Genomic DNA, 15,973 nt, shown 5'->3' with positions numbered 1-15,973 from the left:
GGTGGAGATAGAGAGCAAACTTTGCCTCCCTATATGTGGTCATGTGCTGCCGGAAACTCCTCAGTATGTTCTCTATCTCAGCAGGTGGTGGTCACACACAGCAGCAGCTCTGGCTAGGCCTCCAAGCCTAATTTTTAGGTTTTGTTGAGTGCCTGGGGTTGAGGGCTCTTCTTGAGCAAGTGCAAACCTGGTGGCGCCAGGTCCCTCCTTTTCTCCCCCTCCCGCTGGCTCCGTTTAAAAAAAAAAAAAAAAAATTTTGAACGTCCTTAAAGGCGTTTATTTCGACGTTTATTTAAACGTTTATTGCAGCTTCTCACTGGGACACCAGGTCGTTACAGCTCGGAGCGGACAGCAGGTAATTTTTACCTTTTATAGCGGGCAGGGGGTTCCCCGATTGGTCTCCACGTGGCCTATGGCGTCGGAGGGCGAGGGCGCAAAGAGTCGCTCCCCGGATCGCGTGTGCGCTTCCAGAGGGGATGCGGGGGTCTTAAAGTCTGATTCGCCCTTGTTGGGTGACAGTTTCGTGACCGATGAGTGTCCCGGTCCTTCCCCCGGTGTGGCGGTTTTTTCCCGCCATAAACGCCCATCCCCCGCTGCTCGCCTCCGCCATATTGGCCGGCCACGCGGCTCGGACGGCTTCTTCTTGGGCTGCCCTTGAGGTGGGAGACATTGATGCCATGAACGCCCTTAATTTGGGCGACGGCACAAAAGTGGCTAAAGTTAACCGCCGTTCTTCCCGCGCGGCTCCTTCGCGGAGTGTCGCGCCGGACGCCATCTTGGATGCGCAGCATGTCTCTCCCCCGCTCTTGCGAGCGCCGGTTGAGGGTGCGTCTAGGGCTGTAGCCCAGGCTGCGGAAGTGCACAGTATGCGGGGTTTCTCCCCCGAGTTTGTTTTGCTGCTGCATCAGGCCTTCCTTATGCAAAACGCTGCCCCTGCTCTCTCGTCTGGTAAAGAGGTTGAGGCCCCCGGAGGTAAACGCCCTCGGGTTGATTCCCAGGCCTTGGAGGACTTTGTCTCCTCCGATGTAGGTGAGGGCAGCGTATCTGAGTTCTCCCAACGGTCCTTTGCGGATTCCTTGGAGGAGACGGATCCCCGCTCGGATGGAGCGGATGACCCCTCTGCAGCGCGGCTCTTTAGCTCAGAGGATTTGCCCAACCTGTTAATGCAGGCCATGGGCATTTTGAAGATTTCCTCTCCGGAGGACGTCTCTCCCTCAGCCCCTGTTGGCTCTGCCATTATGCAGGGGACGAAGCGCCCGCATAGAACCTTCCACGTGCATGATGCCATGCACACCTTAATTTCGGCTCAGTGGGATGTCCCGGAAGCGAGCCTTAAAGTGGTTAGGGCTATGTCCCGCCTCTATCCTTTGCCTGAAAGTGAACGTGAGGCCTATCTGTGGCCTACCGTGGTTTCTTTAATCACTGCGGTGACTAAGAAAACGGCGTTGCCGGTGGAAGGTGGCACGGCCCTATAGGACGCCCAAGACGGAAGATTGGAGGCGGCCTTAAGGTCGTCCTTTGAGGCGGCTGCTTTAAGTTTGCAGGCCTCAGTTTGCGGCTCCTATGTGGCCAGGGCGTGCCTGACTATGGTGCAGCGGGCTTCCCCCTCGGATCATTCCTTGAGGGCTGATTGACCGGCCCTGGAATCGGGCTTAGCCTATTTGGCAGACTTGCTGTATGATGTCTTGAGGGCCTCAGCTAAAGGCATGGCTCAGACAATCTCTGCGCGGCGGTGGCTTTGGCTGAAGCATAGGTCTGCTGACCACGCCTCTAAATCCCGCCTGGCTAGATTGCCTTTTAAAGGCAAGCTGCTCTTTGGGGTCGAGCTGGACAAAATCGTGACCGATCTCGGCACGTCTAAGGGCAAGAGGTTACCAGAGGTCAGGGCTCGGGCTAGTGCTCGCCCCGGTACCTCCAGAGGACGGTTTCAGGAAGCCGTCGGTACCGCCCGGCAGGTCGGGCTCCTCTGCCCCCTCTTCCTTCAAGAGGAAATTCTCCCCCAAGCAGCATTCCTTTCGCAGAGACCGCCGTCCCGGAGGTGCTCCCTCCGGTCCTCCCCTAGGGTCTCGTACCCAATGACGGGGCCTTGGTCCACGCCCCAGTGCAGATTGGGGGACGGCTGTCCTCGTTTCTGGGCGAGTGGATCACAATAACTTCAGACGCTTGAGTGCTGGAAGTCATCAGAGACGGCTACAAGCTAGAGTTCTGCCGACCCTTAAGAGACGGGTTTGTACTCTCTCCCTGCAAGTCTCCGGTCAAAGCTGTGGCAGTGCAGCAGACCTTGGACAATCTGATCCGCCTGGGTGCGGTCGTTCCGGTGCCAGAAAATCAGCTTGGCAAGGGACGTTACTCCATATACTTTGTGGTACCAAAGAAAGGAGGTTCTGTACGGCCTATCCTCGACCTCAAGGGGTCAATCAGGCTCTTTCGCATGGAGACCCTCCGCTCTGTTATAGTGGCAGTGCAGGCAGGAGAGTTCCTGGCATCCTTGGTCATCAAGGAAGCGTACTTGCATATTCCCATCTGGCCTCCTCATCAACGCTTTCTGCGTTTTGCAGTACTGGGCCGACACTTCCAGTTCAGAGCCCTCCCGTTCGGGTTGGCTACTGAGTCCTGCGGATGGAGCTTTGATATCGACATACTGAGGAGTTTCTGGCAGCACATGACCACATATAGGGAGGCAAAGTTTGCTCTCTATCTCCACCTGCTGGTAGATGGACACAACCCACCAGTCTATGGATTGATCAGCTATGATTAATGGAAAGAAAATTATCAGGTATGATACATAATTTTACCTTACTTGAGGCCCTGTGAACAGTTATATTCGGTAGCCTGTGATCAGCCGTATTTCCTGTACTTCCCAGGCACTATTCAGGTAGCGATAAAATGTTTAGATAGTTTTATAATTGATTCTTATTCAGTTACCTATTATTTGCCTGTTATTTTCCATCTGTTTGTATAGTTCACTGTTCAATATTTTTTATGACAAATCTTTTTTAGTTTATTGACTCTGCTTGTCTGGACTGACTAAGAATCCTGGTGTTTTGTATGTTGGGTCTGTGAGTGCTTTCTAGTAACTAGGGGACCACTGGGAGTGTGGCCCCAATAACCTAGAAATCACTGTGGATAACTTGAGAGCGGGAGACTCGCCCAGAGGCGGTTGGGACCCAATCGGTGGGAGGAGGGTGCTAGTATTGAGCACATTCCCAGGTGCAGGCAGACCTGGGCTGTCCTGGGGATAGACCCTCTAAGTGGCCACAGGGTTAGCCCCAGGTGCGTTGCTAGGCGTTTTGTGACAGGTGCCTGTGGTGCAGTGTATTGAATTTAAACTCCTGTTACTTGTGTTTTAGGTGCCTCAGGGTGTTGCTCCTTTGGCTTTAGTGCATTGTTTGCAGTCTTATTGTCTTTCTCAAGCATTTTGGTCTCAAGACCAGAATTTGCTGGTTGTTCCGTCATTTCATCGGGTGAGTTTGAAGGAAATTCGTAGTCTGGTTTTTATTGTTGCTGGCCCTTGTTTGTGGAATTCTTTACCATTGGCCATGCACCAACTTGTATCTATTCCTCAATTCAGAAGCAGTTATCTGGTTGTTTTCCATGGTGTTTGGTTGATGGGTGGATTTTGAGATTTTTTTTTTGGAGGGGGGGGATTCTGCTATCTATATGATTTTGTACTGTTCAGTTTTTTAATGAGTATTTTATTGTACCTCACCTGGATGGTTGGATAGGAGGGTTATAAATGTGTTAAATAAATAAAATGTCCGCAGTCCAACTTAGATGTCATATTGAAAATGCCCCTCCATGTGAAGTATGCATGACGTTATTGTTAAGAGGTAATTTCTGCTACCATTTTTGGTGGTACAAAATTGTTTAATCTTTTGATTTTGCTGTCTCCCCCCCCCCCCCCATAATGTTGGCCCCACTTACAGGAACCAAAAAATGCTAAAATGTTGCCACCAAAATCAGTGTATTGCAAATAGTACAAAAGGGGGGAGTCCATAAAAATCTCTAGATTAAAAACCTTGCATTTGAGGGCTCTATAGTGGCATTGCTATATACTACCATATCATCAGAGGCTAGGGTGTTTTACCAAGCCCAACATCTGCTGCTTGGCTTGGCCAGAGTTGGAGATGCTTCATAGGCAGTGTGCTCAGCCCCAGAGGGGAAGGGTATCCTAGCCACTGCACGGATACATAACAAAATTCATGGAGCATCTGAACAGTTTTTTTTGAGTCTCTAGAACATAGCCGAAGGCTTATGACTGAAGTGGTTAGGGCTAGAAAGAAAAGAGTTAAAATGGAGATTTCTTCTCCCCTCAGCTAGTTGCAGTTGAAGGCTGTTGTAACATAATGCCAGCCAGTCTAGATCGGTTGATCTCAATGCTCAGAAGAGCAGGAGGATACTACAGAGCTAAATCTGCCTAGCTGAACTGTTTATTAGATTTAGCCAAATAAAGAGGTAAGTGGTAGGAACAGGGTTAAGAGGTTAGGGAAAAGACTTGGGGAGTGAGGGAGCTTAGGTGATGGTTTAACTATGGGAACTGATAGTAACAACTAGGATGTCCCGTTTTGAGATTTTATGATATACAGTGGGGGAAATAAGTATTTGATCCCTTGCTGATTTTGTAAGTTTGCCCACTGACAAAGACATGAGCAGCCCATAATTGAAGGGTAGGTTATTGGTAACAGTGAGAGATAGCACATCACAAATTAAATCCGGAAAATCACATTGTGGAAAGTATATGAATTTATTTGCATTCTGCAGAGGGAAATAAGTATTTGATCCCCCACCAACCAGTAAGAGATCTGGCCCCTACAGACCAGGTAGATGCTCCAAATCAACTCGTTACCTGCATGACAGACAGCTGTCGGCAATGGTCACCTGTATGAAAGACACCTGTCCACAGACTCAGTGAATCAGTCAGACTCTAACCTCTACAAAATGGCCAAGAGCAAGGAGCTGTCTAAGGATGTCAGGGACAAGATCATACACCTGCACAAGGCTGGAATGGGCTACAAAACCATCAGTAAGACGCTGGGCGAGAAGGAGACAACTGTTGGTGCCATAGTAAGAAAATGGAAGAAGTACAAAATGACTGTCAATCGACAAAGATCTGGGGGCTCCACGCAAAATCTCACCTCGTGGGGTATCCTTGATCATGAGGAAGGTTAGAAATCAGCCTACAACTACAAGGGGGGAACTTGTCAATGATCTCAAGGCAGCTGGGACCACTGTCACCACGAAAACCATTGGTAACACATTACGACATAACGGATTGCAATCCTGCAGTGCCTGCAAGGTCCCCCTGCTCCGGAAGGCACATGTGACGGCCCGTCTGAAGTTTGCCAGTGAACACCTGGATGATGCCGAGAGTGATTGGGAGAAGGTGCTGTGGTCAGATGAGACAAAAATTGAGCTCTTTGGCATGAACTCAACTCGCCGTGTTTGGAGGAAGAGAAATGCTGCCTATGACCCAAAGAACACCGTCCCCACTGTCAAGCATGGAGGTGGAAATGTTATGTTTTGGGGGTGTTTCTCTGCTAAGGGCACAGGACTACTTCACCGCATCAATGGGAGAATGGATGGGGCCATGTACCGTACAATTCTGAGTGACAACCTCCTTCCCTCCGCCAGGGCCTTAAAAATGGGTCGTGGCTGGGTCTTCCAGCACGACAATGACCATAACATACAGCCAAGGCAACAAAGGAGTGGCTCAGGAAGAAGCACATTAGGGTCATGGAGTGGCCTAGCCAGTCACCAGACCTTAATCCCATTGAAAACTTATGGAGGGAGCTGAAGATGCGAGTTGCCAAGCGACAGCCCAGAACTCTTAATGATTTAGAGATGATCTGCAAAGAGGAGTGGACCAAAATTCCTCCTGACGTGTGCAAACCTCATCATCAACTACAGAAGACGTCTGACCGCTGTGCTTGCCAACAAGGGTTTTGCCACCAAGTATTAGGTCTTGTTTGCCAGAGGGATTAAATACTTATTTCCCTCTGCAGAATGCAAATAAATTCATATACTTTCCACAATGTGATTTTCCGGATTTAATTTGTGATGTGCTATCTCTCACTGTTACCAATAACCTACCCTTCAATTATGGGCTGCTCATGTCTTTGTCAGTGGGCAAACTTACAAAATCAGCAAGGGATCAAATACTTATTTCCCCCACTGTAACAGTTTATAAGATGTATAAATAAGTAGAACAGTAGAAATCTGTAGGTAGGTCAGTTACTCCTTGTCTTTTGTCATCTACTGTTTGACTGTGGTAGTGAATGAGTGATAGAAACCACTTAGTTTCTGACTCTCTAAATGAGCAGCATTTGTGGTTTTGCAAAAGGCAGGGACCTGGGTGAATTGCAGAGAGACTGTAGATTGCAGATGCAGGTTAGAAGAGGGGTAATAGATTAAGGTGAAAGGAGAAGAAACATGGATAGGTGGGGAAATGGGGGGTGAGAAAGGAGACAGTGGAAAGGAAAGCTGGAGATCAGAAGCAGGAGGTGAGGGGGGAGGGGTCAGATGTGTACTGTCTACATTGTAGCAAAGACAATTTATAAATGCTTTAGCTTGGTGGAATTTTTGATTGTTAGGTGCCTTTATCAGATGCATCTAGTATAGTCTAGAACAAGGGGTTCTCAACCCAGTCCTTGAGACACACCTAGCCAGTCAGGTTTTCAAGATACCCACAATAAGTAAGTATGAGATAAATTTGCATACAATGAAGTCAATGCATTCAAATTTGTCTTATTCATTCTCCAAGGACAAGCAAGCCATTAATTCTCACAATTGGGTAATGCGGCACTGTGTTGCCCGGTCTGGAACTTATAATAAGCTTTCTCCAAAGACAAGGAGGCTCTCAATATTCTTACGTGTGGGTTGTCGTCCGCAACGGCCCAGGAGACGGAAGAAACCTTCAAAAGCTCAAGAAAGTACTGCTGCGCGGGCCGACCCACCGCGCATGCGTGGGCAGCTTCTCGCCTGCAACGCGAACATGCAGTGATCAGTTCGTTTTCATCCACTCTTCGAGAGAGTTGTGCTCGCCGCTACTCCCTTGTTGTTTTTGGTTCAGGAGAACCGCTATTTTCGCGTTAATCGCACCCCCCCCCCCTTCTTCTTTTTATTACCTTCTCAAATAAAATTTTTTAAAAAAGGGTTTTTTCCCCTTATTTTTTTAGTTTTTTCCTCACTTTTTCAAGTTTCCTTTCTTTTTTTCGTTGCGGCCACATTTAGGCTGCTCGGCCGCATCTTTTTTCCCTTTTTTGTGCCTTTTTAATTGGCACAATCGAGCCTTTTGATTTCGCAGACGCTATTTTCCCGCCCATGTCGCTGTACTCGCTGCAACCGGACCATCTCGGGTACTGACCCCCATGCGTGGTTCCTCCAGTGTCTTTGGCCCGATCATCTTCCAGCTGCCTGTAAGCTGTGTAAGTTAATGAAGAAAAGGACCCAGGTGGCTCGAGAGGCTCAGTGCGAGAGACTTTCTTCGGATCGGTCCGGTCCTTCGACGTCAGCATCGACATCGGTACCGAGGTTGGCGGCATCGGCTTCGAGGGAAGCAGCAACACCGAGAGTCCAGGTAATGGCTGCCGAAAGACCGCTTCGAGCTGGGAGCAGCGAGGCATCGAGTGGGTCTCCATCCATCTCGAGGCCTACTGCTATGCAGCCCCGGACCCGGCCCGAGGAGGCGTGAGGATTCCACGTCCTCCTCATCGGCACTGAGGAGTCTCAATGATGGGTGTCGAGTGAAGGCTGGAGCTACTGGGGTTTGTAATAAATTATCCCAAGTCCCATCTTGTTCCAGTGCAGAAATTGGAGTTCATTGGAGCTCTGTTGGATACACGGACGTCTCGAGCTTATCTTCCCCAGGCAAGGACAGACAATCTTCTGGCCCTAGTGTCCTTGGCTCAAGCGTCTCAGCAGATCACAGCTCGGCAGATGTTGAGACTTCTAGGGCACATGGCCTCCACAGTTCCTGTGACTCCCATGGCGTGCCTACATATGAGATCAGCTCAATGGACTCTAGCTTCCCAGTGGTGCCAGGCCACAGGGAATCTAGAGGATGTAATCCATCTCTCCACCGATTTTTGCAGCTCCCTTCAGTGGTGGACCATTCAATCCAATATGACCTTGGGACGTCTATTACAAATTCCTCAGCCACAAAAAGTGCTGACGACGGATGCATCCCTCCAGGGGTGGGGAGCTCATGTAGATGGACTTTACACTCAAGGAGTTTGGTTCTTTCAGGAAAAGGGTCTTCAGATCAACCTCCTGGAATTGCGAGTGATCTGGAATGCTCTCAGGGCTTTCAGAGATCAGCTGTCCAACCAGATCATCCTTATTCAGACAGACAATCAAGTTGCTATGTATTACACCAACAAGCAGGGGGGCACCGGATCTCGCCCTCTATGTTGGGAAGCCGTCAGGGTGTGGCTTTGGACCCGCCATCACGGTATGTTTCTCCAGGCCACATATCTGGCAGGTGTAAACAACAGTCTGGCTGACAGGTTGAGGCAGGATTATGCAACCTCACGAGTGGTCCCTCAACATGGGACATTGTCTGCAAAATCTTCCAAGCGTGGGGCACCCCCTCGGTGTTTCTTTTTGCCACTCAGACAAATCGCAAAGTCCCTCAATTCTGTTCCAGACTTCAGGCCCACGACAGACTAGCGTCAGATGCCTTCCTCCTACATTGGGGAACAGGCCTTCTGTATGCATATCCTCCCATATCTCTAGTAGGAAAGACTCTGCTGAAACTCAGGCAAGACCGCGGAACCATGATTCTGATTGCACCTTTTTGGCCCCATCAGATCTGGTTCCCTCTTCTTCTGGAGTTGTCCTCCGAAGAACCATGGAGTGTTTTCCGACCCTCATCACCCAGAACAAGGGGTCGCTTCTACATCCCAACCTCCAGTCTCTGGCTCTCACGGCCTGGATGTTGAGAACTTAGAAGTTGCCTCTTTAGGCCTTTCAGAGGGTGTCTCCCGAGTCTTGCTTGCTTCCAGGAAAGATTCCACAAAAAGATGTTATTCTTTTAAATGGAGGAGGTTTGCCGTCTGGTGTGACAGCAAGGCCCTAGATCCTTTTTCTTGTCCTACACGGACCCTGCTTGAATACCTTCTACACTTATCAGAGTCTGGTCTCAAGACCAACTCCGTAAGGGTTCACCTTAGTGCAATCAGTGCTTACCATCAACGTATAGAAGATCAGCCTATCTCTGGACAGCCTTTAGTGGTTCGTTTTATGAGAGGTTTGCTTTTGTCAAAGCCCCGGGTCAAACCTCCACCAGTGCCATGGGATCTCAATGTCGTTCTCACCCAGCTGATGAAAGCTCCTTTTGAGCTACTGAATTCCTGCCATCTGAAGTACTTGACCTGGAAGGTCATTTTCTTGGTGGCTGTTACTTCAGCTCGTAGGGTCAGTGAGCTTCAGGCCTTGGTAGTTCATGCTCCATAAATCAAATTTCATCACAACAGAGAGTCCTTCGCACTCACCCTAAGTTCTTGCCGAAGGTGATGTCGGAGTTCCATTTGAACCAGTCAATTGTCTTGCCAACATTTTTTCCCTGTCCACATACCCGCCCTGGTGAGAACAAGTTGCACACCTTGGACTGCAAGAGAGCATTTACCTTCTATGTGGAGCAGAGTAAGCCCTACAGACAGTCGGCCAATTGTTTGTTTCCTTCGACCCTAACAGGAGGGGAGTCGTCATTGGAAAACGCACCATCTCCAATTTGCTGGCAGATTGCATTTCCTTCACTTATGCCCAAGCTGGGCTGACTCTCGAGGGCCATGTCACGGTTCATAATGTCAGAGCCATGGCTGCGTCAGTGGCTCACTTGAAGTCAGCCTCTATTGAAGAGATCTGCAAGGCTGCAATGTGGTCATCAGTCCACACATTCACATCTCACTACTGCCTTCAGCAGGATACCCGACGTGACAGTCTGTTTGGGCAGTCGGTGCTGCAGAATCTGTTCGGGGTTTAGAATCCAACTCCACCCTCTTAGGCCCATTTCTGTTTTGTTCCAGGCTGCACTCTCACCTAGTTTAAGTTATTTTCAGGTCAATCTCTGTTACGTCCTCGCCATTGCGAGGCCCAGTTGACCGATGTTCTTTGTTTTGAGTGAGCCTGGGGACTAGGGATACCCCACACGTAAGAATATTGAGCCTGCTTGTCCTCTGAGAAAATGACGATACATACCTGTAGCAGGTATTCTCTGAGGACAGCAGGCTCAATATTCTTACAACCCTCCCTCCTCCCCGTTGGAGTTGTTTCACTTATATTGTTTTGCTTTTTATTAAACTGATCACTGCGCGGCGGAACGTTCGGGAAGGTTCTTGAGCTTTTGAAGGTTTCTTCTGTCTCCTGGGCTGTCGCGGACGACGACCCACACGTAAGAATGTTGAGCCTGCTGTCCTCGGAGAATACTTGCTACAGGTATGTATCTTCATTTTACAGTGCTTTGTGGAGTGCGAGACACACTCCACTGCGCATTCGTGAGTGTCTTCCCACCTGTCGTGAGGGCGTGTATACTGCAGTTCTTTTTCTTCTGTAGTGAGAGTTGTGTTTACGTGATCTCTCCAAGTCTGGTCTGGAAGAGCTTTCTTTTTGGTGCCTTTTCGGCTTTAAGTGCTATACCTGGTTCAATCAGACAGTCTCTGGCACAGACAACCATTCTTGGTGTCTTCAGTGGTTAGGGCTTGATCACAGCCCTGCTAACTGTTTCCTTTGTCTTCGGATGAAGAAGAGGACTCAGCTGTTCAGAAGTCCTCAGCATCAAGGTCTGTAGCGTCTGCACTGACAGTCAAAGAATGCATCTCCATCAGGAGTGTTGGTAAGCTTAGCTGCTTCGAGACCCATGAAAGATGTCATCTGAGTGTCTCCAGATCTTGTTCACTCTCTGCTATGGTGGATCATTTGATCCAATTCCAAATTCCTGTGCCTCAAAAGGTTCTGACGATGGATGCATCTCTTCTGGGTTGGGGAGCTCATGTAGATGGGCTTCACACTCGAGCCTGGTCCGTCCAGGAAGCAGGTGTTCAGATCAACCTTCTGGAGCTTTGGGTAATCGGGAAAACACTAAATGCTTTCGTAGTTCGGCTGTCTCACCAAATTGTGCGCATTCAAACAGACAACCAGGTTGTGATGTATTACGCCAACAAACGGGGGGGGGGGGCACCAGATTATGCTGTCTGTGTCAGGAGGCCATCCAGATGTGGCGCTGGGCTTGCTGACACGGCATGTTCCTTTGGGCCACTTATCTGGCGGGCAAAAACAAGTCTGGTCAGCAGGCTGAGCAGGGTTTATCAGCTGCACGAGTGGTCTCTCAGCATGGGCGTTTCTTGTGAGATCTTCCAAGTGTGGGGCACCCCGTCGGTGGATCTCTTTGCCACACAGTTGAATCACAAAGTTCCTGAGTTCTGTTCCAGACTTCAGGCTCACGACAGACTAGCATCAGATGCTTTCCTCCTGCATTGGGGGACGAACGAGTCTTCTGTATGCGTATCCTCCCATACCTCTTGTGGGGAAGACTTGGTTGAAACTCAAGCAAGACCACGGGAGTATGATCTTGATTGCACCTTATTGGCCATGGCAGATCTGGTTCCCTTATCTTCTGGAGTTATATTCCGAAGAACATGGACATTGGAGTGTTTTCCCACCCTCCTCATGCAGAACGAGGGATCTCTTCTGCATCCCAACCTCCAGTCTCTGGTCTTCACAGCCTGGATGTTGTGAGCCTAGAATTTGCTTCCTTAAGTCTGTCGGAGGGTATCTCCCAGGTCTTGCTGGCTTCCAGGAAAGATTCCACTAAGAGATGTTATTCTTTCAAATGAAGGAGGTTTGCTGTCTGGTGTGAGGGCAAGGCCCTAGATCCTGTTTCCTGCCCTACACAGGCCCTGCTTGAATACCTTCTGCACCTCTCTGAATCTGGTCTCCAGACCAACTCTGTAATGGTCCACCTCAGTGTAATTAGTGCTTTTCACTGTTTAGAGAATAAGCCTGTCTCTCGACAGCCTCTAATTTTTTACTTCATGAGAGGTTTGCTTTTGACAGAGTCCCCTGTTAAATATCCGCCTGTGCCATGGGACCTCAACTTTTTGTTCGTTTTGATTTCAACAGGATTGGGGTCATCATTGGGAAACGCACAATCTCTAGTTGGCTGGCATATTGCATTTCCTTTACTTATGCCCAGGCTGGGCTGACCCTAGCAGGTCATGTCAAGCCTCACAATGTCAGAGCCATCATGGCTGTGTCTAGCCCACTTGCGGTCAGCTTCCATTGAAGAAATTTGCAAGGCTGCGACATGGTCTTCAGTTCACTCATTCACTTCTCATTATTGCCTTGAGCAGTATACCCGACTCGACAGTTGGTTTGGTCAGACAGTGTTGCAGAATCTGTTAGAATTCAACTCCACTCCCCTAGGCCTGTTTTATTCTGTTCTAGGCTGCGCTTTCACTCAATTTGTATATAGTTTCGGGTAAGTTCTGTCCTTGCTGTTGTGAGGCCTAATTGACCAATGTTTGTTTTCAGTGAGCCTGGATGCTACAGATACCCCAATTGTGAGAATTAATGGTCTGCTTGTCCTCTGAGAAAGCGAAGATACTTATCTGTAGCAGGTATTTTCTGAGGATAGCAGACCTTTATATTCTCACAACCCCTCCCACCTCCCCTTTTTATGCTGTAGTATTTAACTTCGGTAACCGCACCCTCGCAGTGGGTGGGAAAGCACCTTTGCATACGCGGTGAAGCATGTCTTGCGCTCCACAAATCTCTGTTAAGCTGCTTGTAAGCTCCGGACCATGCAGCGCAGCGCTGCATTACCCAATTGTGAGAATATAAAGCCTGCTGTCCTTGGAGAATACTTGCTACAGGTAAGTATCTTTGTTTTATGGGTATCCTGAAAACCTGACTGGCTAGGTTGAGAACCCCTGGTCTAGAAAGATCATATACTATAAATTTTGATTAATTTTATGTGATATGGTATGTGGAAAAGGCTTCACAACATGGTAAGATTCTAGTTTTGATAAGTTTACCAAAATATTAATTATTTAATCAAACTTACTTGTGTTCTTCACCTGCTTTTTAAATGTTTTATTTGAACCTCTTTCCTTCAGATGATGATAACAAAAATGCTGCTAACAGAAATTCTTCTAGATGTCACAAATGAAGAAATTTCAGCTGTGGCTAAAGAGGTACATCGTAAAGCAACAAAAGGTAGACTCTTCTTAATATTACTTAAAATGAGTGACTTACTAGTAATTATGTCCAGGTGCAAGCTAACAATTGGCTTAGATCAACAAATACCCTCATTCTTGTTTGTTGGCTCTTTGTGGTGCACTGACTGAAAATGAAAGCACCATAGTTTAATTGCTATTTTAGTTCTAATGTCTTATGACAAGTAAGTTTCAGTAAATGTTCCTCCTCTACTGATAATCTAGTTGAGCAAAATGGGTAAAGTTATGTGAGGTGTCTTAATAATGAGCTATTGGTTGAATAGTCCTAATCAATAAAACAAATCTAGAAATATTGGGTCCCCTAAAAACATAAAGCTATTTTGAATTTAAACAGTCACTCAAGTGTTCGTTTAAAGCATGGAACAACTATTTCAACATTTTAAAATTCAATATTTGACAAACAGGAAAAGTTCTGAACCTCTACAACTGTGTATGAATGGATGTTATGTTTTTAATGTTTCTTCTCTCCCCCACAAAGCAGCACTAGTAATAGCTTTAACAATGCCATAGAATCTCATGAATATGAAATCGTGGCTGTTTGTGTTAACATGTTGTTCCTGTTGTTGATGTGATACAAAGCTCCTGCAAAACAGCTGGCACAGTCCAGTGCACTGGCTTCCCTTACTGGACTCGGTAAGTAAGTTTCATACTCTGCCAAAGGGCTAACGGGAATGTGGGAATAATCTTGAATCTGTTAAGTGACTTTAATACATACAATGGTTCTTAATTGTGTATGTGCATCAGATGTGTGCATAATACATTTCAAGATTTTTATTTTTCTGACTAGCAAGTTTCCAGTTTACCGAAGTGAAATTTGCTTATTTTGTATGTTAATGTGTGAATTATTCTGGTTCACTTTGGATAGTTGCTACTGCCACATTTTCTTTTTTGTTGACTTATTTCAGTTGGTTCCTATGAGATGTAATATGTAGTAAGTGTTAGGGGTTAGCCATAAAAGACATCCGAATTCTCAGACTTCTGCCTTATGTTCTAATTGTCAATGAGTAAAGCTCTTCTATACAGCCCACACAAATAACAGCCAACCTTTGAAACTTGGATGTGATTCAGTTTTCTCCCCAGGAGCTTTTGAATGGATTCACCACCTGTCTGGTTTTACTAACCCTCCTGGCTAACTTAACAGAAAGTTTTTATAATACTGTGCAGTACTCCCCCTGCCCCCCCCCCCCCCCCCCCCCCCCCCCCCGGCTATTCCTTCATGCCATCTGGCTGGCAAATATTTCTGAGGAGAACAGAATGATTTGAATTCTTTTGTCACATTCAATTCAGTATGGGTGTCATTAATTAACTGTGAGCAAAATATAATACTCTGAATTACTTTCCTGTCTCTTCATGTCCACTTATACTGAGAACCACTTCCCTTTCTGAATGGATGTCTTTTATGTATTACCAAAGTTAAAATTAAAGAAAAAAATACTATATGTTCTGAATAGTTTCGGGACTCCTTCTGAGAAACCAAAACTAGTTTGTGTGCAGAAAGTAACCTAAATATGTAATAGTAGTAATTTTAAAAATACAGATCTGGTCATGATCTACATTGATGTGCTAAGTGGACTTTGATTTCAAGAATATGGTGCCACTATAGTCTCAATCCATTACTTTTACATGTATAATATATTTTGACACAAGCAAAAACTGAATCATATAGCATAATTGTTTTTAATTAATAAGAATCACTTCAGTTTTACAAGGAATGCTGGAATTACTTTTCTAGTAACCTGTACCCTAATATGCAGAGAAATGTTGCACAATAGAATATTACCATCCATGTGCAATTTAGGTTCAGCCAATGAGAGAGAAATTATTCTGAGGTGATTGATATAACAGAGCCCCACGCTGTTGGGATGTGTTGCCATTCCACACAGTTGCTTAGTTGAGAATTGCTGGTTTCATGGAAGGTTCCAGAAGTAAGAGCAAGAGCAAAAAGATTACTTCACATATGGGGATCTTGTGCATTTCTAATTGTTTGAAAGATGGATTACAGATGGGAATAATGAAATGTACTCCTTGAGCTTTCAGATCACGAAAAATAAAAAGTTATTTTAAAAGGGGCATACTGGTACCTTGTGATAGACTGGGCTTTATGCACGCAGGTGGACTGGGTGGTTATGGATCAGGAGACAGTGAAGATGAGAGGAGTGACAGAGGCTCTGAATCATCTGATACTGATGATGAAGAATTACGACACAGAATAAGACAAAAGCAAGAAGCTTTTTGGAGAAAAGAAAGAGAACTGCAAATGTTAATGGAAAAACAGTTGGAAGGTAAAAAAAATTTTTAATTGTTCTATTCAGAGGTGGAAAATATCTAGAAAACTTGAATGCTAGTCAAACGGGGTTTTAACCCTCTTCTAAGATAAGTTGTTTTTCTTTCCAATATTTTTTTTTGTTTGTACTATGTTCTCCATGTATAAACAAGATATAATCATCCACACACAGATCCTGATGCTCTCTACAGTTACTGAGCACCTCCATAAAGTGACAAGAGACCCACTTACTAAGGGAACTCTCATCTGCAACTGAGGTGACTGGACTCTTCTCTAGGGGTCTTACCAACTCCATTACTAGAGACTGGATCCTCATCCAGAGGGATCCTCCTGTCTTTAGTACTGGAAGCATGCCTGTGGTTTTACTATCCAATTATTGGCCCAAAGGCTTCTCAGGAATCTTCTGAGCAGTGGCTAGGCTCTTGCTTTGAGAAATCTCATGCTCTTCTAAGCCTGA

General features: G+C 46.6%; 1 protein-coding gene across 3 annotated transcripts in view; it reads left to right on the top strand.

The window, feature by feature from the left end:
- The window catches only part of PNISR (PNN interacting serine and arginine rich protein), a 113,311-nt gene that overhangs the window by 82,207 nt on the left and 15,131 nt on the right, over positions 1–15,973 (top strand). For all 3 annotated transcript variants that reach the window (XM_030199149.1, XM_030199150.1, XM_030199148.1), the window contains exons 8-10: positions 13,113–13,212; positions 13,812–13,865; positions 15,344–15,514. In XM_030199149.1, the coding sequence (XP_030055009.1) occupies positions 13,113–13,212; positions 13,812–13,865; positions 15,344–15,514 (325 nt within the window). The remainder of the gene's footprint in view (positions 1–13,112; positions 13,213–13,811; positions 13,866–15,343; positions 15,515–15,973) is intronic.

This window comes from Microcaecilia unicolor, chromosome 3 (assembly GCF_901765095.1).
Source record: "Microcaecilia unicolor chromosome 3, aMicUni1.1, whole genome shotgun sequence".
NCBI lineage: Eukaryota > Metazoa > Chordata > Amphibia > Gymnophiona > Siphonopidae > Microcaecilia > Microcaecilia unicolor.
The sequence above is the reverse complement of the archived record's forward strand: the minus strand, read 5'-3'. Positions and strand labels throughout refer to the sequence as shown.